The sequence below is a fragment of the Cebus imitator genome, unplaced genomic scaffold (genome assembly GCF_001604975.1).
Source record: "Cebus imitator isolate Cc_AM_T3 unplaced genomic scaffold, Cebus_imitator-1.0 Scaffold277, whole genome shotgun sequence".
NCBI classification, from domain to species: Eukaryota; Metazoa; Chordata; class Mammalia; order Primates; family Cebidae; genus Cebus; species Cebus imitator.
The window spans coordinates 193,936-216,909 of NW_016107592.1; the positions used below are offsets into that span (position 1 = coordinate 193,936).

At 39.1% G+C, this 22,974-nt stretch overlaps 1 protein-coding gene across 4 annotated transcripts in view; it reads right to left on the reverse strand.

The window, feature by feature from the left end:
- The window catches only part of PPP2R3A (protein phosphatase 2 regulatory subunit B''alpha), a 180,597-nt gene that overhangs the window by 59,505 nt on the left and 98,118 nt on the right, over positions 1–22,974 (reverse strand). For all 4 annotated transcript variants that reach the window (XM_017501023.2, XM_017501022.2, XM_017501019.2 and 1 more), the window contains one exon: positions 16,267–16,369. In XM_017501023.2, the coding sequence (XP_017356512.1) occupies positions 16,267–16,369 (103 nt within the window). The remainder of the gene's footprint in view (positions 1–16,266; positions 16,370–22,974) is intronic.

Sequence of the window (22,974 nt, forward strand, 5' to 3'; positions counted from 1 at the left end):
GTATATATATTTCATCATGTTAAGAAAGTATTTCAAGGGCCGGGCGCGGTGGCTCATGCCTGTAATCCCAGCACTTTGGGAGGCCGAGGCGGGTGGATCACGAGGTCAAGAGATTGAGACCATCCTGGTCAACACGGTGAAACCCCGTCTCTACTAAAAATACAAAAAATTAGCTGGGCATGGTGGCGTGTGCCTGTAATCCCAGCTACTCAGGAGGCTGAGGCAGGAGAATTGCCTGAACCCAGGAGGCGGAGGTTGCGGTGAGCCGAGATTGTGCCATTGCACTCCAGCCTGGGTAACAAGAGTGAAACTCCATCCCCACCCACCAAAAAAAAAAAAAAAAAAAAAAGGAAAGTATTTCAAATGTGGAGACATTTTTTTCCCTTGGATATGACATAGGACATTAATAAATGATATGGTTTGGATCTATTTCATGCCAAATCTCATGCTGAATTGTAAGCTCCCGTGTTGCAAATGGGGGCCTGGTGGGAGGTGACTGGATCATAGGGTGGATTTCTCTTGAATGATCTAGCATCATCCTCTGGGTGCGGTCCTTGAGATACTGAGTTCTCATGAGATCTGGTTGTTTAAAATTGTGTGGCAACTCCCCAACACCTTGCTCCTGCTCTCGCCAAGTGAGATGCTGGCTTTCCCCTTGTCCTTCTGCCATGATTGAAAACTCCCTGAGGCTTCACTGTAGGCTGAACAGATGCTAGCACCATACTTCCTATAATACCTGCAGAACTGTGAGCCAATTAAACATCTTTTCTTTATAAATTACCTAGTCTCTGTTATTTCTTTACAGCAATGCAAGAGGAGCTTAACATAATAAATATCTTAATATTGAACCAATCTTGCCTTCCTGGAATAAATCCCACTCAGTCACAGTGTATTGTTTGGTAATATTTTATTATCTTTTATCATTAATCTTGAAGCTATATTTGTTGGCAGTTTTATTCTCTGGATTGTCTTTTCCTGATTTAGGTACCAGTGTTATACTTGCTTCACACAGGGAGTTTGAAATTTTTCTTCCTTTTCTTTGAGACATAGTCTCACTCTGTCGCCCAGGCTGGAGTGCAGTGGCATGATCTCAGTTCATTGCAACCTCCACCTCCCAGGTTCAAGGAATTCCCTGCCTCAGCCTCCCCAGTAGCTGAGATTATAGGCACCCACCACCATGCCCAGCTAATTTTTGTATTTTTAGTAGAGATGGGTTTTCACCATGTTGGCCTGGCTGGTCTTGAACTCCTGACCTCATGATCCACCTGCCTTGGCCTCCCAAAGTGGTGAGATTACAGGCCTGTCACTGTACCCGGCCCTTCCTTTTCAATACTCTGAAATATTTTATGGAGGATTCAAACTATCTGGTTGTTGAAGGTTTGCTAGAATTCCCCTGTAAAACTACCTGGGCCTGGGGCTTTTTTGTGTAGTAGTTTTGTAATAATATCTGTATTTATTCTATAAAAGCTAGTCTGTTTACCTTTCTAAATAAAATGGAGTCAATATGGGTCAAACATATTTTCCTAGGAAACTGTAATCATCTAGGGTTTCAAATTTATTTTCCTAGATGTCTGCAAGGTAGCCTTTCATGATTTTTAAAAAGTTTCTTCTGGCTGCGTGAGGTGATTCATGTGTAATTCCAGCACTTCATGAGGCCAAGGTGGGAGGGTCACTTGAGCCCAGGAGTTCAAGACCAGCCTGGGCAACATAGCAAGACCTTGTCTCTATAAATAATTAAAAAATTAGCTGGGGGTGGTGGTGCACATCTGTTGTCCCAGCTACTTGGGAGGCTAAGGTGGGAGAATTGCTTGAGCCCACATAGTTGAGGCTACATTGAGCTGTAACTGCCACTGTACTCCAGCCTGGAAAACAGAGTGAGATCCTCCTGTTATTTCTTATTTTGTATATTAGTGTATTCTCCCTTTTTTTCTTAGTTAGTTGTTTGTTCATTTTGTTAATGACTTCCCATAACCAAAATTTCAATTTATTAAAAGTGCTATTGTTTTTCTATTCTCTGCCTTCTTAGTTTCTGATCATTACTGGGACTAGGAGAGGGGTACATGAGGCTTTGCTATACCAGTATGTATGCATTTCAAAATTCTCCATAATAAAAAATTTATATATATACACATAGTATAAAATCAAGGCATAATACAAGCATTTATATAAATAAACATTCTACCAACCTACCCCACCCTTCCATCTTCAGCCTCATTTCTTTCTAATCATTTACACTTTTAGGACTTTTGCTAGTTACCTCTATAATTAAACATGTATTTAACTATAATTACTTTATTACTTTATCAACTTTAGAAAATACTGATTTTTTGCTAGGAAATATGTGGATTTAGCTCATTTATACTGCCCTACTTTACTCCCCTATCCCAATATTTGAGGTTATGATGTTCAGTTCTTCTGTTGATTATCTTTGTAAGCTGTAAAACATTTATCCATGTAATTATCTTTCTTTCATTTCTCTCCTTACTTCCCTCCCTTCTTCCTTTCTTCCTTCTTCCTTCCTCTTCCTTCTCTTCCTTTCTTTCATTTCACTGTCCCCAGGCTGGAGTGCAGCGGCACGATCTCAGCTCACAAGTGATTCTCCTGCCTCAGCCTCCTGAGTAGCTGGGATTACAGGCACGCATGACCATGCCTAGCTAAATTTCATATTTTTAGTAGAGACAACGTTTCACCATGTTGGCCAGGATGCTCTTGATCCCTGACCTTGTGATTCACCCACCGCACCACCCTCCCAAAGTGTGGGCATTACAGGCGTGAGCCACTGTGCCCAGCTATCCATCTACATTCCATTCATCTTAGTTCCTTACTTTCCTTTTACATAGGATTATAGCACCCCATCCCTGTTTTCTCTTCTTCTCCCTCTCTTTTCCCTTCACATTTTATTGGCAATATTTTGACTTTTATGTTGTGCAAGTTTTTTTCATACTGTTCTACAACCACAATAAAATTTTCTATAGATTATCCATACAAGTGATTTTAGGTGCTATAAACTGTTTTTATGATATTTTGACTATACAAATATGGTTGAACATTAGGCCAGGCAATCTATGAGGAATGTATTTCATTGTGTACAGGTCCAGCATCAGGCTCTTGGAATGTTCAAAAAATTATTTCTGGCATTGAGGTTAAACTGTCTTTTCTAACTGCATCAGCTGTTCATAATCATGCTACGTTTTAGTTTGCTTCTTGTTTAGATCATGGCTGTCTTATACAGGTTTTTCATTTTTCCTGGAGTTTCTGTTTTTCTTTAACTTACTGATACAGAATGCTGTGCCTTCATCATAGCCCTAAGTAGCTTGTTTCCTTATTCTCAAATGTAACCGTATTGCAGAGTTGCTCCTTGCCTCCCTCCTCCCCTATCATGGAGAAGACCTGCTTGGAGAAATCTTACCACCTTCTCTCTTCTGAACTGGCAGCTCTTCAGTTACCATCCTGACATTGCCCTTGATTGCTTCTCTGGATTGAATCCACTGTGTCCTAGATCTTATGCATTCCTCCTTCTTGGTTTACTTACTTTGCTGCAGTATATATGCAAGCAACTGTCTAAGAAATAAAGAGGTAACTGATAAAGGAGATAAATTTTCTGAGTCCATGAATGTCCAGGAATCAGGTTTATGTGAATCTCATTCCTAATTAGTAGGTTGGCAAAATACAGCAATCTAAGATCAAACCCATTTCCTGAAGGTTGCCAGTGAGTCTCTAATACCATCCTAGTCTCTTCATCTACATTTTTCTAAAACTTCAAGGACATGTTTGTGCACGTGTCTTAAAAAATTCATAATTGTTGGCACTCAGTGGCTTTTTGTTTTTTGAGACAGAGTTTCGCTCTGTCACCCAGGGGGGCTGCAGTGGCATGATCTCAGCTCACTGCAACCTCTGCCTCTCAGGTTCAAGCAATTCTTCTGCCTCAGCCTCCCAAGTAGCTGGGATTATAGGTGCATACCACCATACCTGGCTAATTTTTGTACTTTTAGTAGATATGGGGTTTCACCATGTTGGCCAGGCTGGTCTCAAACTCCTGACCTGAAGTGATTCACTCACCTTGGCCTCCCAAAGTGTTGGGATTACAGGCATGAGCCATGGTGCCTGGCCTCAGTGGTTCTTTTTAACCAAAGACTTATATCTTTTAGCTCTGGAAAATGATCTGCATTATTTTATCCTATGATTTTTTTTCTCTCCACTTTTCCCTTCTTTCTTCCCCAGACTCCAGTTAGTTAGATATTAAAATTTCTGAAGTGGTCCTCTATGTCTCTTTTCTTTTTCTCTCTTTCTTTCTCTCTGAGAGATATCCTCAACTTTAGTTTCCAGGTTTTATGCTGAACTTTTGGTTCTTACATTTTAAAATTTTAAGAGCTTTTTCTGGCGTCAGCATTCTGTTTTCATAGAGTTTATTCTTGGTTTTGTTCCTTTTTACATTTATTTAAATTGACAAATAAAACTGTACATATTTATCATATACAATGCATTGTTTCAAAATATTTATTGTGGAATGGCTAAATTGAGTTATTAACATGTATTATCTCATTTTTTTTTGTAGTGAAAAAAAGCAAAATATACTGTCTTAGCAATTTTTAATAATAGGACACATTAACAATAGTAACCATTTTGTGCAACAGATCTCTTGAAATTATTCCTATTTAGCTGACATTTTGTATTTTGATCAACATCCTCCCAACCTTGGTTATTAGTCCATTTTCACACTGCTATAAAGAACTACCTGAGACTGGGCAATTTATGAAGAAAACAGGTTTAACTGACTCACAGTTCTGCAGACTGTATAGGGGGCATGCCTGGGGAGGCCTCAGGGAACTTACAATCATGGCAAAAGGTGAAGGGGAAGTAAGTGCATCTTCATATGGTGAGCAGGAGAGAGTCAGAGAGCAAGGGGGAGGTGCTACACACTTTCAAACAACTAGATCTCCTGAGAACTGTATCATGAGACAGCACTAGGGGGATGGTGCTAAGCTGTCAGATACCACCCCTGTAATTCAATCACTTCCCACCAGGCCCACCTCCAACATTGGGAATTACAATTCAACATAAGATTTGGGTGAGAACACAGAGCTAAACTGTATCACTTAGTAATTACCATTCTATTTTTACTTCTATGAGTTTACCATTTTTAGATTTACATATAAGTGAGATCACGTAGTATTTGTCTTTCTGTGCCTGGCTTACTTCACTTAACATAATGCCCTCCAAATTCATCCATGTTGTTGCAAATAATAGAATTTCCTTCTTTGTTTAAAGCTGAATAGTATTTCATTGTACATATATAGACCATATTTTCTTTTTTTTTAAGTTTTAAGTTCAGGGGCTCATGTGCTGATTTGTTACATAGGTAAACTTGTGTCATGAAGGCTTGGTTGTACAGATTATTTTATCACCCAGGTATTAAGTCCATTACCCATTAGTTATTTTTCCTGACCCTCTCCCTCTTCCGACCCCCACAACCTTGAATAGGCCCCAGTGTCTGTTTGCTTCCCTCTGTGTGTTCTCATCATGTAGCTCCCACTTGTAAGTGAGAACATGTGGTATTTAGTTTTCTGTTAGGTTTGCTAAAGGTAACGGCCTCCACCTCCATCCATGTACCTGCACAGGGCATGATCTCATTCTTTTTTATGGCTGCATAGTATTCCATGGTGGGTATTTGTATCACATTTTCTTTATCCAGTCTATCATTGATGGGCATTTAGGTTGATTCCCTGTCTTTGCTATTGTGAACAGTGTTGCAATGAATATACACGGCATGTTTCTTTATAAGAGAATGATTTATATTCCTTTCTATACATACCCAGTAATAAGACTGCTGGGTCAAATGGTATTTCTATCTTTAGGTCTTTGAGGAATTGCCACACTGTCTTCCATAATGGTTGAATAATTTATACCCCCACCAACAATGTATAAGCATTCCATTTTGTTCACAACCTTGCCAGTATATTTTTTGACTTTTTACTAATAGACATTCTGACTGGTGTGAGATGGTATCTCATTGTGATTTTGACTTGAATTTCTCTAATAATCAGTGATGTTGAGTTTTTTTTTCATGATTGTTGGCCACATGTATGTCTTTTGCTCACTTTTTTATGAGGTTTTTTTTCTTGTAAATATATTTAAGTTCCTTATGGATGCTGGATATTAGACCTTTGTCAGATGCATAGTTTGTAAAATTTTTCTCCCATTCTGTAGGTTGTCTGTTTACTCTGTTGATAGTTTCTTTTGCTGTACAGAAGCTCTTTAGTTTAATTTGCTCCTGTTTTTCAAGTTTTGCTCTTGTTGCAATTGCTCTTGGCATCTTCATCATGAAAACTTTGCCTGTGCCTATATCCTGAATGATATTGCCTAGGTTGTCTTCCAGGGTTTTTATAGTTTTGGGTTTTACATTTAAGTTTTAATCCATCTTGAGTTAATTTTTGTATATAGTATAAGCAAGGCATCCGGTTTCTGCATGTGGCTAGCCAGTTATCCCAGGACCATTTATTGAATAGGAAATCTTTTCCCAATTGCTTTTGTCAGGTTTGTCAAAGATCAGACAGTTATAGGCATGCAGTCTTATTTCTGGGTTCTCTATTCTGTTCAATTGGTCTATGCATCTGTTTTTGTACCAGTACAATCCTGTGTAGCTTTGTAGTATAGTTTGAAGTTGGGTAGTATGATACCTCCAGCTTTGTTCTTTTTGCTTAGGATTGCCTTGGCTATTCGTGCTCTTTTTGGTTCCATATGAATTTTAAAGTAGTTTATTTCCTATTTCTGTAAAGAATGTCATGGTAGTTTAATAGGCACAGCATTGAATCTATAAATTACTTTGGACAATATGGCCATTTTAACATTATTAATTCTTGCTATCCATGAGCATGGAATGTTTTTCCATTTGTTTGTGTCATCTCTGATTTCTTTGAGCAGTGGTTGGTAGTTCTCCTTGTAGAGATCTTTCACCTCCCTAGTTATCTGTATTTTTACGTGTTTTATTCTTTTTGTGGCAATTGTGAATGGGAGTTTATTCCTGATTTGGCTCTTGGCTTGTTTTTGGCATATAGGGATGCTAGTGATTTCTGCACACTGATTAGGTATCCTGAGACTTTGCTAAAGTTGTTTATCAGCTTCAGAAACTTTTGGGCTGAGACTACAGGGTTTTCTAGATATAGGCTCATGTTGTCTCCAAACAGAGAGTATGACTTTCTCTCTTCCTATACGGACGCCCTTTATTTCTTTCTCTTGGCTGACTGCCTGGTCAGAACTTCCAATACTATTGTAGTTGCTCATTCCATACGATGTTTGCTCTTATTATTTTGAGCTTTGTTCCTTCAATACCTAGTTCACATTTTTGTTATGCCTCCATTCACTGACACTTAGGTTGATTCTGTATCTTTGCTATTGTGAATAATATTGCAATGAACCTGTCAGTATAGATATCCTTTTGACATACTGATTTCATTTCCTTTGAATATATACCCAGTAGTAGGATTGTAGGATCATATGGTAGTTCCATTTTTAATTTTTTGAGGAACCTCCAAACTGTTTTCCTTAACGGCTATACCAATTTACATTCTCACCATCAGTGTGCAAGGATTCCCTTTTCTTTACATCCTCTCCAACACTTGTTATCTTTCATCTTTTTGATAACAACCATTCTAACAGGTGTGACGTGATATTTCACTGGGGTTTTAGTTTATTTTTCTCTGATAATCAGTGATTTTGAGCATTTTTTCATATACCTGTTGGCCATCACTTGTCTCCTTTTATGCAATGTTTATTCAGATTCTTTGCCATTTAAAAAAATGTATTGAGGTAAAATATAAAATTTACTATCTTTACCATTTTAAGTGTCTAGTTTAGTGGCAATAAATACATTTATATTCCCTTTTTCCCTTCATCTTCTCCCTCCTCTTTCCCCTTCCTGATCTCTGGTAATCACCAATCTACTATCTTTACAAGATCCACCTTTTAAGCTCCTGCACATGACTCAGAACATGTGATATTTGTCTTTCTGTGTTTGGCTTATTCCATTTAACATAATGGCCTCCAGTTCCATCCATATTGCTGCAAATGACAGGATTTCATTCTTTATGACTGAATAATATTCCATTGTGTATATACACAATATTTTCTTCATCCATTGATTGGCACTTAGGGTGAATCCATATTTGGGGTATTGTGAATAGTGCTGTGATAAACACAGAGTGCAGATATACTAATTTCCTTTCTTTTGGATATTTCTGGATCATTTGGAAATTCTATTTTTAGTTTTTTGAGGAACATTCCTACTGTTCTCCATGGGTATTAATTTACATTCCCACCAACGATGTATGGGGGGGAGTCCCCTTTCTCTGCATCCTCACCAGCATGTTACTGCCTGTCTTTTTGATACAAACCATTTTAACTGGGGAAGGGGTGAGATGATATCACTTCGTGGCTTTAATTTGCATTTCTCTGACGATTAGTGATGCTGAACATTTTTTCACATACTTGTTGCCTTTGCCCATTTTTAAATAAGGTATTTTCTTGCTATTGAGTTGTTCTGAGTTCCTCACAAATTTTGGATATTAACATCTTACCAAATACATGGTTTGCCAATATTTTCTACAATTCTGTAGGTTTTCTTTTTACTCTGTTATTTCCTTGATTGTGCAGAGGCTTTTTACTTTGATGTAATTCCATTTGTCTTTTTTTCCTTTTATTGCCTGTGCTTTTGGGTTCATATCCAAAAAAATCAGTGCCAAGACTGGTGTCATTCAGCATTACCCCTATGTTTTCTTTACAGTTTCAGGTCTTACATTTAAGTCTTTAATCCATTTTCAGTTGATTTTTATATATGGTATAAGATTGTTTTGTTTTATTTTATTTATTTATTTATTTATTTATTTGAGACAGAGTCTTGCTCTGTTGCCCAGGCTGGAGTGCAGTGGCCTGATCTCAGCTCACTACAACCTCCACCTCCCAGGTTCAAACGATTCTCATACCTCAGCCTCCTAAGCAGCCAGGATTATAGGAGCCTGCTACCACGCCTGGCTAATTTTTGCATTTTTAGTACACACTGCATTTCACCACATTGGCCAGGCTGGTCTGGAACTCCTGACCTCAGGCGATCCACCCACCTTGGGCTCCCAGAGTGCTAGGATTACAGGCGTGAGCCACTGCACCTGGTTCTTATTTTATATAACCTTTCTTAATACAGCATTTTTTAAAATTACTTTTTTTTTTAGAATAGTTTTAGGTTTACAAAAAATTGAGAAAATAGCACCGAGAGTTCCCATATATCCTGTACCCAGTTTTCCCTATTATTAACACCTTCCATTTGCTATATGGTCCATTTGTTAAAATTAATAAGCCAATATCAACACATTAAAGTCTATACTTTATTTATATTTCCTTAATTTTTACCTGATGTCTTCTTTCTGTTTCAGTGTTCTATCCAGGACATCACATTCTATTTAGTTATGTCTCCTTAGACTCCTTTTGGCTGTGACAGTTTCTTAGACTTTCCTTACTTTTGATGACCTTGACAGTTCTGGTGAGTACTGGTAAGGTATTGCATAGGATGTTCTATTATTGGAAACTGCCTGATGTTTCCCTCATGATTAGACTGGGTTTATGGATTTTTGGGAGAAAGACCACAGAAGTAACATGCCCTTTGCAACATATCTCATCAAAGGTACATACTATCAATATGATTGATGACTGCTGATCTTGGCCTTGATCATCAGGCAGAAATAGTATTTGTCAGGTTCCTCCACTGTAAAGTTACTCCTGAAATCACTATGCACAGCCCACTCTTAAGGAATGATGATTTATGCTCCCCTCTTTAAGACTGCAGTGTCTACTAAACTGTTTGCAATTCTTCTGTACAGATTTGCTTCTTCTCCCCAATCATTTATATCAGTATGTATAATTTGGTTTTTAAAAATTCTCATCACCACATTCTGTAAAGATGATTTCCCAAGTAATGGTATTTCACTAAGCTGCTCCAGATTCTTAGGGTGCAAACCACAGTTAGTAAGCTTCTTATGAACAACCTCTGTATCAAGTACTTTGTCCGTTAGCAGGCAGATGTTAAATACAGCAGTTGGCTCATGTGGTTATAGTACTGCAGAGAAAGATCCACTCTGTGAAGATTTAAGCAGCATGGTCAGTGAATACAGAGAATGAGGCATGACAGGACCTGTAATCTCCAAACTAAATTGGTTTATGTATCCAGGAAGAGCTGTGTCTTCACATTTACACTTCATGCCTTAAGCATTTGCATTGTGGCATCTCAGAAAGCAACAGCAGATAAGAGGGTTGGAAGAAGTCCCGCCTATGGACCTGAGGTAGCAATTAAATTCTTACAGTTGATCAAAAAATTGAGCAATGTAAAGGTGTTGATTCCTTTCACCAACCCAACAGACTCAGGTCTGTGATCCATTTGTACTTCATGTTTCTCTTTAGGTACCTTGATAGAAAGTATGTCTGACTTTTAAATTTTATCTTGCATACCCATCTCCTCTACATTTATAATTGGAGATCTTAAACACCAAAGTAAGCCTAAATGGAATCTTTGAGGAAAAAAGCCTTCTAGCAAGGAAATTCAAGATTCTTGAAGTTAAAGAAATATACTTTAAAATACTGAAATGTTTATAAACATTAACTTTTATTGCATACACTGAGCAGTAGCATTTAAGGTTTTAGATCAGTGTTTTCTGCTTTTACTATTTTCAGATTAGATTTTTAGATATAAAGATAAAAAACTCTGGTAACTCAAATGAGATATCTACATCCCTACAAACTAACTGTATAGTGAGTAGAAAACTGAATTAATGTGTTTCCTTGCAAATGGGAAATTGAGACTAAACAAATAGCAGTTAACTCATGGCATTGTGATTAATGGCATCAGGGTAAAAATATGTGACTTTACCATCTACCTAAGACTGTTAGCAGGTTCTTGTTTTATAAAGGTAGAAAATAAATGTAGACATAATCTACTGAGCTAGCTGACTGCTGATCCTTCTATCTTAACATCTTTCCTACTGACTTATAATTCCTTTATTTTCACATATACTAATTTTTTTAATGCATGTTAATTCAGATAAAAAGGCATTTTGTATTCCACATAGAATAGTGTTAAGAATTGTGAAATATGCTGAGCTGTCATGGCAAACTAGTATTTACTGTGCTTATAGGGAGGTGTGTGTGTGGGGGGGGAGATTGTATAATTCACATTTTTTTTTTTTTTTGAGATGGCATCTCAGTCTGTCGCTAGGCTTGAATGCAGTGGCACAATCTCAGCTCACTGCAACCTCTGCCTCCTGGATTCAGGTGATTCCCCTGCCTCTGCCTCCCAAGTAGCTGGGACGACAGGTGAGCGCCACCATGCCCAGCTAATTTTTTGTATTTTAGTAGAGACAGGGTTTTACCATGTTGGCCAGGATGGTCTCTTATCTCCTGACCTTGTGATCTGCCTGCCTCGGCCTCCCAAAGTGCTGGGATCACAGGCGTGAGCCACTGTGCCCAGCCATAATTCACATTTTAAAATAAAAGTGCTTAGAAATCAAAAGCACTGGGTAAAGAAATAATAGTATTTAAGTACTTCTTCACTTTATAATCCAGAAAATAAAACACCATATTTATTCAAAAAAAAAAAAAAAAAAGAAAAGAAATTCTCATCTCTTTTGTTTCCTGAATTAGTTTTCTTTCTTTTCTGGGCTACTTTTTCTGTGTATGTGCTTTTTTAACCTTTATTTTTCTTTTATGATTATCGTTTTCCTCATATGATTTGTCCATTCATATTTAAGAAGGACAAAGTAGTTAATATAATTTTCCTCTGTAGAAATATAAGTAGGTCTGTTTTTCAACAGGTGTCTTTCTTGAGTGCCAAATTTGCCTCAGGGTTCTGTGCGTTTAGGGTGGGTGTGCTGACTGACAGGCATTATTACAGAGTAAACTGGTGAGACCTCCCTAGATCCCCAACTGCCAAAATAAAGAGAAATAAGGACAGCCTGGATCTGTGGCTGTCACATTAGAAGCCTTAGCATGCTTTATTGTCTTGTTAGCATGTTCATGCTTGTGAATAAATGCCAGCTTGCACTTTACAGTTGTGAACCAAGAAAGGAGTCAACTAGTGATTGTTGTATATACCAACCTTCAATGAATCCCCATTTCCAGTATCTCTCATCAGGTCAACCAACCCTGAGTTTACAACTGCTCTGGGCCTTGATGAGCATAGGCACTCACTTCTCCACTGCAGCCCACACACAGCTCCTCATTCTAGGTTGTGGTTTCCTTAGCCTACTTCTGGTCACTTACGTTTTTTCTGTTTTTTTTTTTTTGGTCCATATAAATCCAGTTACTATTGAACTATTTATTTACAATTTTAAGGTCACAGAATCTTTTTTAAACTTTTCTTTTAGGTTTGGGAGTAAATGTGAAGGCTTATTACATAGGTAAATTCATGTCAAGGGGCTTTGCTGTACAGATTATTTCACCACAGGTACGGTATCAAGCCCAGTATCCAATAGTTATCTTTTCTTCTCCTCTCCCTCCTCTCACCCTCCACCCTTGGGTAGACTGCAGTGTCTGTTGTTTCCTTGTTTGTGTTCATAAGTTCTCACCATTCAGCTTCCACTTACGAATGAGAACATGCGGTGTTTGGTTTTCTGTTCCTGCATTAGTTTGCTAAGGATAATAGCCTCCAGCTCCATCCATAGCCCCGCAAAGGACATATGGTCACGTTCTATCTTCAAGAAATATGTTGAGATTTCTTATACCCCGATTTTCTCTACCATTCCATTGGCTTCCATGGGTTTATTCCCTTTTAATTTCTATACTTTAACTTCAGAAGGGTTTGGGAAAGAATGGGAGGATAATGTGTCTACTTAGTTTGTCCCTTTTACTAGAATACTTCACAAGTTCTCTTCTTAGATAAGATTTCTCCTTAGATTTAAGGGAAGTATATAAATGTCCATTAACTCATAATTATGGTTTTGTTGTTGTCCGTTTCTAATTTTCTTAGTATAAACTTAATTTACATTCCTGTCAAAGCTTTTATTAAAGCTCTGATAAAACTCAGAATTTCATCAGTCAGCATAGGGTCCCCACAGGAAAAAGAATTCACTGTATAAAGCTTTCATGAAAAGATTAGGTATAGAGTTGTGGGTAGGATGAAAGGGGAAAACAAGGCAATAATGAGGCACCCAGAGACTATTGACAGGAGGATACTGTTACAGTCCTGAGGGCCAAAGGAACAAAAGGAAAGCCTAGTAAGCACTAGAACCATGGACACAGGGCTGTCCAGCAGAAGCTTTATTATAGAGAGATATAGTTACTGTGCTGAAGCAGAGAGCAGGGAAGAAATGCCAGCTTCTCTCTCCTCTGTCCTCCCATTTACTGGCAATGCTTCCCATTGCCCAGATCCAACCAGAAGTTAGTCATCAAGAGAGCCCCAAAGATGAGTTTGTAGGGTCAGAGCAAGGCCAAGAATGGACTTAGAGAGGGAGGATGGGCAGCAGATAGAGAACCGGTAATAAAACTTAATGTTTTATTACAATGTAGTTCAAATATTGAAGATCTGAGATTTCACAAAACATAAGTAGGAATATTTCATGTTGGATATTTATTAGGTATTAATTAAACACCAAAAACTATTAAGAATCTTCGCTCTCATGAGTATTTTTTTGAGGGGAACAAAACCATGTAGTAGATGAGCCTAAGGATAATCAAAACCATAATGTAAATTAGACAAGCCCAAAAGCCCTGAACATAAAATAATATCAGAAGCAAACTTCACATTTTAAGCATGGAAAATTGTTACTATAATTAAAAATCTATGCCCTATGGTGTTTTTGGTCAGAGCAGTGGTTATCGTTGGGTGGCAGTGACTGGGATGGAGCAAGAGGGGCTTTGCAGGTGCCAGTAGTACTGTTTCTGGATCTGTGTGCTAGTTATATGGATATGCCTACATTGTGAAAATTCATCGACTAGTGCACATGTGATTTGGGTGTTTTGTGTGAGTATATTTAAGCAAAAATCTTAAAAAAAAAAATCAGGCAGCCATGAATAGAACTTTAAAAAACCTCAACTATTTCCATATATTTTATGCCTTTCTTTAGGTATCCATTCTAAGAGCTAACAAGGATTTACTGTAACACCTAAAACAATGATGCACATTCGACAGGAAGGAAAAGCTTATCTTAACTTCAAAGAATTTGTGATCTGCTTAGAAAAACCAAATATTATGGCCGGGTACAGTGGCTCACGCCTGTAAACCCAACACTTTGGGAGACCAAGGTGGGTAGATCATGAAGTCAAGAGATCCAGATCATCCTGGCTAACATGGTGAAACCCCGTCTCTACTAAAAATACAAAAATTAGCTGGGCTTCGTGGTCTAAGCCTGTGGTCCCAGCTACTTGGGAGGCTGAGGCAGGGGAATTGCTTGAACCCGGAAGGCGGAGGTTGCAGTAAGCCAAGATCGCATCACTGCACTCCAGCCTGGCAAGAGAGTGNAAAAAAAAAAAAAAAAAAGAAAGAAAGAAAATCCAAATATTTAGATATGAAAATAAGAATATTAAACAAGTAATATCTCAGGCTATGAAGAACTGTATAGTAAAAACAGGTCCAATACTGATATGTAACTGATTCCCATGGGAAGGCCTAGATAGAAACACTCTCCAAGTAGGCTCTTTCTATTGGACATCTCTTCTCGCTAAAGCCGTAACAAAGGTCCACTAGACAAAATGTAGTGGACAAGCCTACAATGCACACAGTACCATAAAAGCCATTAAGATTCTGAAGTCACTTTTCTTCTCTGCCCTGAAGTGGTGAATAGGGAGCTCACCCCTACTTGGAAGGAAAGCAGACAATACAAGGAAGGAGAATTGAAGGCAGAGACAGAGAAGCACAAAGGAACATGGCAGGAAGAGACTTCTTCAGAGTAGAAGATCTCTTAGCCTCAGGAAAAAGAAAGAGAAGTCTGTGGGTGACAGGAGCAAAGGGATCCTGGTGCCTGGCAACACCCCTAGAAAGGCAGCTAAAACCTCAAAAGAAAACAGCTGTATGTGCATCCAGGCAGATGGGCCATGGGCATCTTCACCAAAGGTTCTGGGGCTTGACACATGGCACAGAAGCAGCAAAGACCTCTGGATCTGAAGGGAATCTTCTAGCCAGGGATGGCAGATGTCTCAGCAGTAACTCCCAACCCTAATACTTTGGTACCATGTAAGACCTCAGAACTGTGGCATAGCTCTAGGCTGAGAAACCTCATGAAGTTCTAGTTTAAAAATAACCATCAACTTGGTAAATGAGGGCTAAAGTCAGAAATTCAAATCCAGAAACTTATACTTCTGATAGATCTGAGGCTTATTCATTCAGGTCTGAGACTTACCCTTTTTTACATGTATAATATATGGGTACACAACACACAGTTTAAATTTCACATATAGAAAAGGAAAAATGAGAAGTACAGTACCATTGTTTAATTTATCTGGTTCTATCAGTGAAAGCTGCTCCCTATAAGCGAGTTTTCTAGACAAGTAATACAGAGTCTATGCTACTAAAATAAATTACTAATCTCAGTTGAAATCTGGTAATGGGATTGGGACTACTGCCGTTATCCTAAATTACTCCCAAACTAGAGTACATTGGAGCTTTTGTGTCTTTTTTTTTTTTCCCCTTAGTGTTTCTTACTGTCCTGACTACTTTTGCAGTCTGGTAGCAAATGTTTTTGCAGATCTCTGTACATTTGATTCTAGTTATCCTCCTTCCCTTTCCCTACTCTAATTTTCTGTTTCAAACATATCTTGGGTTGAAGAATCAGAAAACCAAGCATTTAAAAACTGTACTTAAATAAAGAGTCAACAGGCAGTGAGTGAAGACCCCAGCATTCATAAGACTGATTCTGGTAACATTATGGCCTTTTCTTTCTTTCCACCAGGTTATTAGCTATGTCCTATCCTAACAGAGAAGTTATCTTCTTGCATTTAACATTTCGGAAGGTGCTTTAGTGATTGCTGTGGGTGGGCAAGGGGTAGGCTGTGTAGCCCCTCTCCACTGCTTCAGTGGGAGTAGCCCTGTTTTACCTATCTTCTACTACTATGCGTTCTGTTTTAGATTTCATTTAGTGAGAGGATCTTACTACTAAAACAAGTTTGAAAACCACTCTTCTAGAAATCTGATCTCTAGATTTATGTAGCGAAATTGACACGTGATAGTTACAAATAAAAAAAAAACTGCTGAAACTCCAAAATTAGAATCCATTTTCAAAAGGAAATGAAAATTACCTGAAGTAGGGGGATGAAATCCTCCTGTTCTAGAGAGCTGCAGTTGGGCTTTGCTAGAAGACAGATGAATTTAGAGGCATCATCATGATGGTTATTCAGCAACCTATAAAAGAAACAATGGTTAGGAAGATTAACTCCTCTGAACAAACAATGATAACAACATCAATAGTCGGCAATTTCAGTTTGATCTGAAGGCCACTTAGATCAAGAATCAAGTAAGGTAATTATACAATCAAAGGATATTTTAGAATAATGAACTGTCTATGACATAAGGTTAGTTGAATACTGAAGTTTATTAGACCATCTTCCCTTCCAGTGGTCTGAGCATGAGGTAATAAGGCTTGATGGTACAATGGAAATAGAAAGGAAGGAACAGCTGTCTGAAGTATTTTCAGGAAACATTCCTCAGGACTCCAGTAACCTCATCTGGCATTCCAAGCACTCAATGGTTCAAGCTAGAAACTTGGGAGTCATCATGAATTCTCTTCCTTTTACCACCACGTCTGTCAGCTACCATGTTGTTTCATTTCTACCAAATTTGCCCCTTTCTGTCTCCCACTACTCAGGCTCTTGTTTCTTATTTCTGAATAACACATTTGATCACATCACTGTCCAAGTTAAAATTCTTCTGCGAAGTAGGCTAAAGTCCCAGCTTTTTTTTTTTTTCCTGAGATGGAGTTTTGCTTTTGTTGCCCAGGCTGGAGTGCTGTGGCACCATCTCGGCTCACTGCAACCTCTGCCTCCCAGGTTCAAGCGATTCTCCTATCTCAGACTCCAGAGTAGCTGGCATCATAGGTGTGTGCCACCACGTCCAGCTAAGTTTTGTATTTTTAGTAGAGATGGGGTTTCACCATGTTGGCCAGGATGTTCTCGATCTCCTGACCTTGTGATCACCTGCCTTGGCCTCCCCAAGTGCTGGGATTACAGGTGTGAGCCACCGCACCTGGCCTAAAGTCCTAGTTTCTTGACTTGACATAGAATGGCCTTCAGAATCTGATCCTACTTGCTCATGTCTCCTTCTCTTACCATTCCTGTACTTGTGGTTGCACAAATGTTCCATACTCTCTCATACCAGGCATTTGTATATGCTACCGTCCTTACCACAATACCCTTTTCCCTTACTTCACTTTCCAGGAAATCTCACTTGCCGCCTGTGTCCTTCCATGTGCTTATTATTTCTGTCATGGCTGTTCCACAGTAGCATCATCTTATTGGAATAACTTTTTTCCACTTTTATTATAGGTCCAGGGGTACATATAAGGGTTTGTTTCGAAGGTTTACTGAATGATGTTGAGGTCTGGAGTATGAATGAATCCATCTCTCAGGTAGTGAGCACAGTACCAATAGGTAGGTTTTCAGCCCTTGCTCCCTCCGTCCCTACCCTTTCTCATATCCCCCAGTGTCTATTGTTCTCATCTTTATGTCCATGTGTACTTGACGTTTAGCTCCCACTTGTGAGAACATGTGGTATTTGGTTTTCTATTTCTGCATGGTCTCCAACTGTATTCATGTTGCTGCAGAGGACATAATTTCATTCTTTTTTTATGCCTGCATAGTAGTCCATGGTGTACCTGTACCACATTTTCTTTATCCAGTCCACCATTAATGGGCATGTAGGTTGATTCCATGTCTTTGCAATTGTGAACAGTGCTTGAATAAACATATGGGTACATAAATCCTTTTGGTAGAATGATTTATTTTTCTTTGGGTATATACCCAGTAATGGAACTATTGGATTGAATGGTAAACTCTTAGTTCTTTGAGAAATCTCCAAACTGCTCCATGGAGTTCAGCCATGTCCACTTCTCTAGTGAGACTGATGAAATTTCTGTGGACTATATCCTTGTATGTTTTTCAAGTCACGTACTCTCACTTCTTCTCTCTCAGGAATGCCAATGAGCTATAGATTTAGTCTCTTTACATAATCCCATATTTCTGAGAGGTTTTATTCATTTTTAAAATTCTTTGATTCAAAGGAGGAGTCTCTGAGCTCTGAGATTCGTTCCTCAGATTGGTCTGTTCTGTTATTAATGTTTCTAGTTGTATTATGGAATTCTCATAATAAATTTTTCAATTCCAGAAGTTCAGTTTGGTTCTTTCTTAAAATGGCTGTGTCATCTTTCAACTCTTGGATCATTTAACTGTTTTCCTTGGATTGAGTTTCAACTTTTGGCCTGTATTTCATTGAACATTCTTACCATTCAGATTCTGAATTCTGTCTGTCATTTCAGCCACTTCAATTTGGTTAATAACCATTGCTGGGGAGCTACTGAGATCATCTGGAGGTAAAAAGACATTCTGGTTTTTAGAATTCTCAGAGTTCTTGTGCTGGTTCTTTCTCATTTGTCAAGGCAGGTATTCCTTTTTCTTTTGATGTTGCTGTCCTTTGTCCTTTGGTTAGAGTTTGTTTGTTTTTACTTTCTTTATTTCCCTTGAGGGTTTGACTGTGATATAAGCTGAGTATAGCCAATTGGCTTCATTTCTGGATGCTTTCAGAGGGCCATGTATGGGATCTTTTCTGTCTTAAAAAAAAAATTTTTTTTTTAGACAAGAGTTGCACTCTTGTTGCCTAGGCTGGAGTGCAATGGCGTGACCTCGGCTCACTGCAACCTCCGCTTCCCGGGTTCAAACGATTCTCCTGCCTTAGCCTCTGGAGTAGCTGGGATTACAGGCACATGCCACCATGCCTGGCTAACTTTTTGTATTATTATTTTTTTTAATGAGAATGACTTTATTTGAAACTGCTGTGAACTGTGGTGGGAAGAGGGCAAACGCAGAGGAAGAGAGGAAGCCTTGGCTGAAGAGGATTCGGAGGGAACCAGCTTGGCTGCAGCTCAGGAGCTCCAGAGGTAGCAGCTGCACATCTTGTAGGAATTTTTTCTTTTTAGTAAAGACGGGGTTTCACCATGTTGACCAGGCTGGTCTTGAACTCCTGACCTAAGGTGATCCATCTGCCTTGGCATCCCAAAGTGCTGGGATTACAGGTATGAGTCACTGTGCCTGGCCTATATGGAATCTTTGTGGCTGGAATCCTGTACTGGGTTTTCTCAGGCAATTTCATGCTGGAATTTTTTGGTGGTGTAATTCAAGCTGTAGCCCAGTAGATGGCGTTTAAGAGTAAGGACTGCCAGATAAGACTGCAGGTTTTGGGTATGTCTGTGGGTGGTCTGCAGATTCAGGAGGTCAAAGGTGAGGGATCCCTGGGCAGGACAATGCTGCCTTGGCTGTGCAACTGGTGTGGTACCCACAGCCTAGGTTTTTTTTTGCCCAGCAGATGGCAGTGAGAACTTCCCAGCTTGCGCTTCCTTGAGAGGGTCTCCTGGTGACTGCCCAGAATTTGGCCCAACCAGCTAGTTTGTCAGAAGACTTCTGCACCCAGATCACTGGGCTATTAGGTGTTCCAGACTGCCAGGCTCCCTTGGGGAGAGGCTTTGGCCCAGTTCCTGTGCCACCCCACAAACCCGTATCTCACTCTTCCCAGTGCTCTGAGAGTGAGGGCTTTTCCTCCACTTGAGTTCCAAACACAAGTCTCAGCTTGGTACTCCTGGGCTGTGTGCTCTAAACCTGGGGGCCTGGGACTGGACCTATAGTTTTGTTCTCTGGTTCCCTGAGGTCGAACACCAGCTGTGCTGGGTGAGCCAAGGTGCTCCCAGGCCACCAGCAAAAGTGCTCCATTGGGAGCAACTGGCAAAAGTGCTCTGGCAGGGCAGTGGAGGCTGTGCTTTATGCCTGCTCCTATGGGAACAGCCAGACAGGAACACTAGGAGGGTGCTGGAGGACAGGGGGCGGTACATGGATCAGATGTGCCCTGGTCCTATGGAAAAGACAGCCCTACTCTCTCCAGGTATGGCAGTCAACAAAGGTTAGGGCCTCTTAGAGGCCTACAGTTGTGTTTTGTTGCAGCTGCTCCCACGCAAAACCCTGTGGGTTCTGTATAGCCTTGAGCTCTGTCTCTGCCAACTCTTCAAGCAGTTTCTCTGCCAACTCAAACGTCTGGTGGCTGTGGGATCTTCTGCAGCGAGAGTGGCCTGCTCTGCAGTTACTTCATTCACCCCTTCCTTAGGCGCCACTCAGAGCCCATGCAGGCTTCTCAGTTTCCTCCCTCTTCAGCCCCAGTGACTGCATCATCTCTCCACTGACTCTCAGTGCTCTCTCTCAAAAGATCTGTTCAAAGTATGCTGGTTTACTCCATGTTTTGGTTTCGATATTTGGTAGGAAAGGGAGGCTCTTCCTGGCTGTGTCTTCCTGGCCATCTTCACATCCTTGTCTTTTTTTTTTTTCTTTATTCATTTTTTGGAGACAGGGTTTCATTCTGTTGTCAAGGCTGCAATACAGTGTCATGATCATAGCTCAATGAAGCCTCAAACTCCTGGGCTCAAGGGATCCTCCTACCTCAGCCTCCTGAGTAGCTAGGATTACAGGTGCAAGCCAGTGCACATGGCTTGGTGTAACTCTTTCAATAGACTGTAAGCTTCTTACAGGGTATAAAACTGTGTCTTATTTTCTTTGTATCCCAACTACCCCGAAGGCCAGACACAATATAGTTAGCATTCAATAAGTGATTAAGGAAGAAAAATAAAATGTTTTTGATCAAACAGAGGTATACTTCATTTGTGATTATTAGAGCTACAGTATGATTTTTATACTTATTCTCCTTACTATTCTTCAACATGCTTAAGGTTCTGAAGTTAAATAGGAGCCACCTCTCAGGATTAGAAAGTGGGTAGGATGATCACAATAGAAAAAAAGTGAGGTCTTTCAAAAGAACTACTTTTACATTTAAAACAAAGTATAGCTAGCAGTAAGATATAAAAACAGCAGAAACATGACAGATGAAAGCTACTCTGAGAGGACAAAGTCAAATCAGAAATGGTCTTTTGCTATGAAATAGAAAGAAAAGATGAATTACAATTTTCTGCCAATGTTACTGGCTGGTCAACTCTATGGCAGGAGAAAAGATGATAACAGTCATGAAAGCTAAAGAATGAAGGTAAGCACAGCTATTCTAAACCAGTATCTTTCAGAACTTTTAATACAAAACATTGTTTTGTTAATGGACAAATGACACATTGATGTGAAAAGGTAAAAGAAAGTAAAGCATAATAAAACTGAAGCAATATTATTGATTCCATTTGAGATGAGTTCTGCCCAAAAGCTGATGCTCTAGTACCTCAAAAATAAATGCTACGGAGCAATGTCTTTCCCTTAAAAATGTCGTGACTGTAAGAAAAATATATGTCAGAGTACAGGGCAGTGGCACAGGGAAAGGAAGTGGAACAGAACCCTTTGGAGGAGAGATACTGAGGCCTCCAACCCATGAGCAGTCTGACATGAAATTATCCCCCTATAGTCTTATGACTTTTATATTTGACTTTAGTTTTTTAAGATTATGTAGAGCTACTGGAGCAAGTCAGCATATGTATGTATACACTAAAATGTTTTAATTCTGTATCATTACCTGTTTAGCGATTTTTTGTATTTGAAAGTTTTAATATACTATACTTGAGCCCACATTGCTTTATGCAATTGGGCTCAATTTTTTACAAATTTACAATTTGTAAAAAAAATTACAAAACTAAACACGTCTTCTCCAAGGTCAATGCGGTAACTCAAACCACCATGCTTAGCTGCTTAGTCTCCCAAAATAGCCACACTCGGGGCTCCCTTAAAGCACCCTGGCTTTTAAAAGACATTTTAAGAGCTTAAAGAGGAGTTCCCACTAGAGGGCACTCAAACCATTTTAATATGTAACCATAAAATAACACTTTAATTTAGAGACACACTTATCTATTCATAGAATTTTTTTGATGAAAAAAAGATAGGGATAGCTGCTCGTACTATATAACTTCGCAAGCAATTTTCCTGCAGTTAACCAAAATGGAGACTTGTACTTCATGTCTTTCCCTCATTTTTTGCTTTTTGCAGAAATGTCTTCCCTATATATAAAATTTAAACAATTTATCTGAATAAAAGAATACAGCTATTGCGGTGGTGGTTGCTGATTTATCCACCAACATATACTATTTAAAAAATTGTTATTTTAAGTACTAGGGTACATGTGCAACATGTGCAGGTCTGTTATACAGATAAACATGTGCATGCTGGTTTGCTGCACCTATCAAACCATCACCTAGATATTAAGCCCAGCATGCATTAGCTATTTTTCCCAATGCTCTCTCTCCCCTCAATCCACCCCTCGACAGGCCCAGTGTGTGTTGCTCCCCTTCCTGTGTCTATGTGGTCTCATTGTTAAGCTTCCACTTGTAAGTAAGAACATGCTCCACCAACATATACTCTTTAGTTCTAATGTAATGTAAGAAAAATTTGGTGAACTCGACCTGCTGTTAGATTTTTAAAAAATAAGAATACATTTATTAATCACCTACTATATTCTCAAGCATTATCCTGTTAAGGGCTTTTAGGTGAAATGAAAAAATTAGAAAAAATGTGTCTGCTCAATCTGCTATTATAGGTTGATGTTAAATAATAACAACAATAATAATGGGTGAGTAGCATTTCCCAATAGTTTATCAGGAAGGATATTTAGCTCAGAAAAGGCGAAAAGAACATGCATAATGAGGGGGCTGATCAGTTAAAAGAGGCAGGAGGGGCAAGCTGTGATACTTAGCTAAGATGTATAAATATATAAGAAATAACTCCTAAAGAAGAAAGAAGGGAGAAAAAAGAGATAAAGAAGAAAGATGTTGG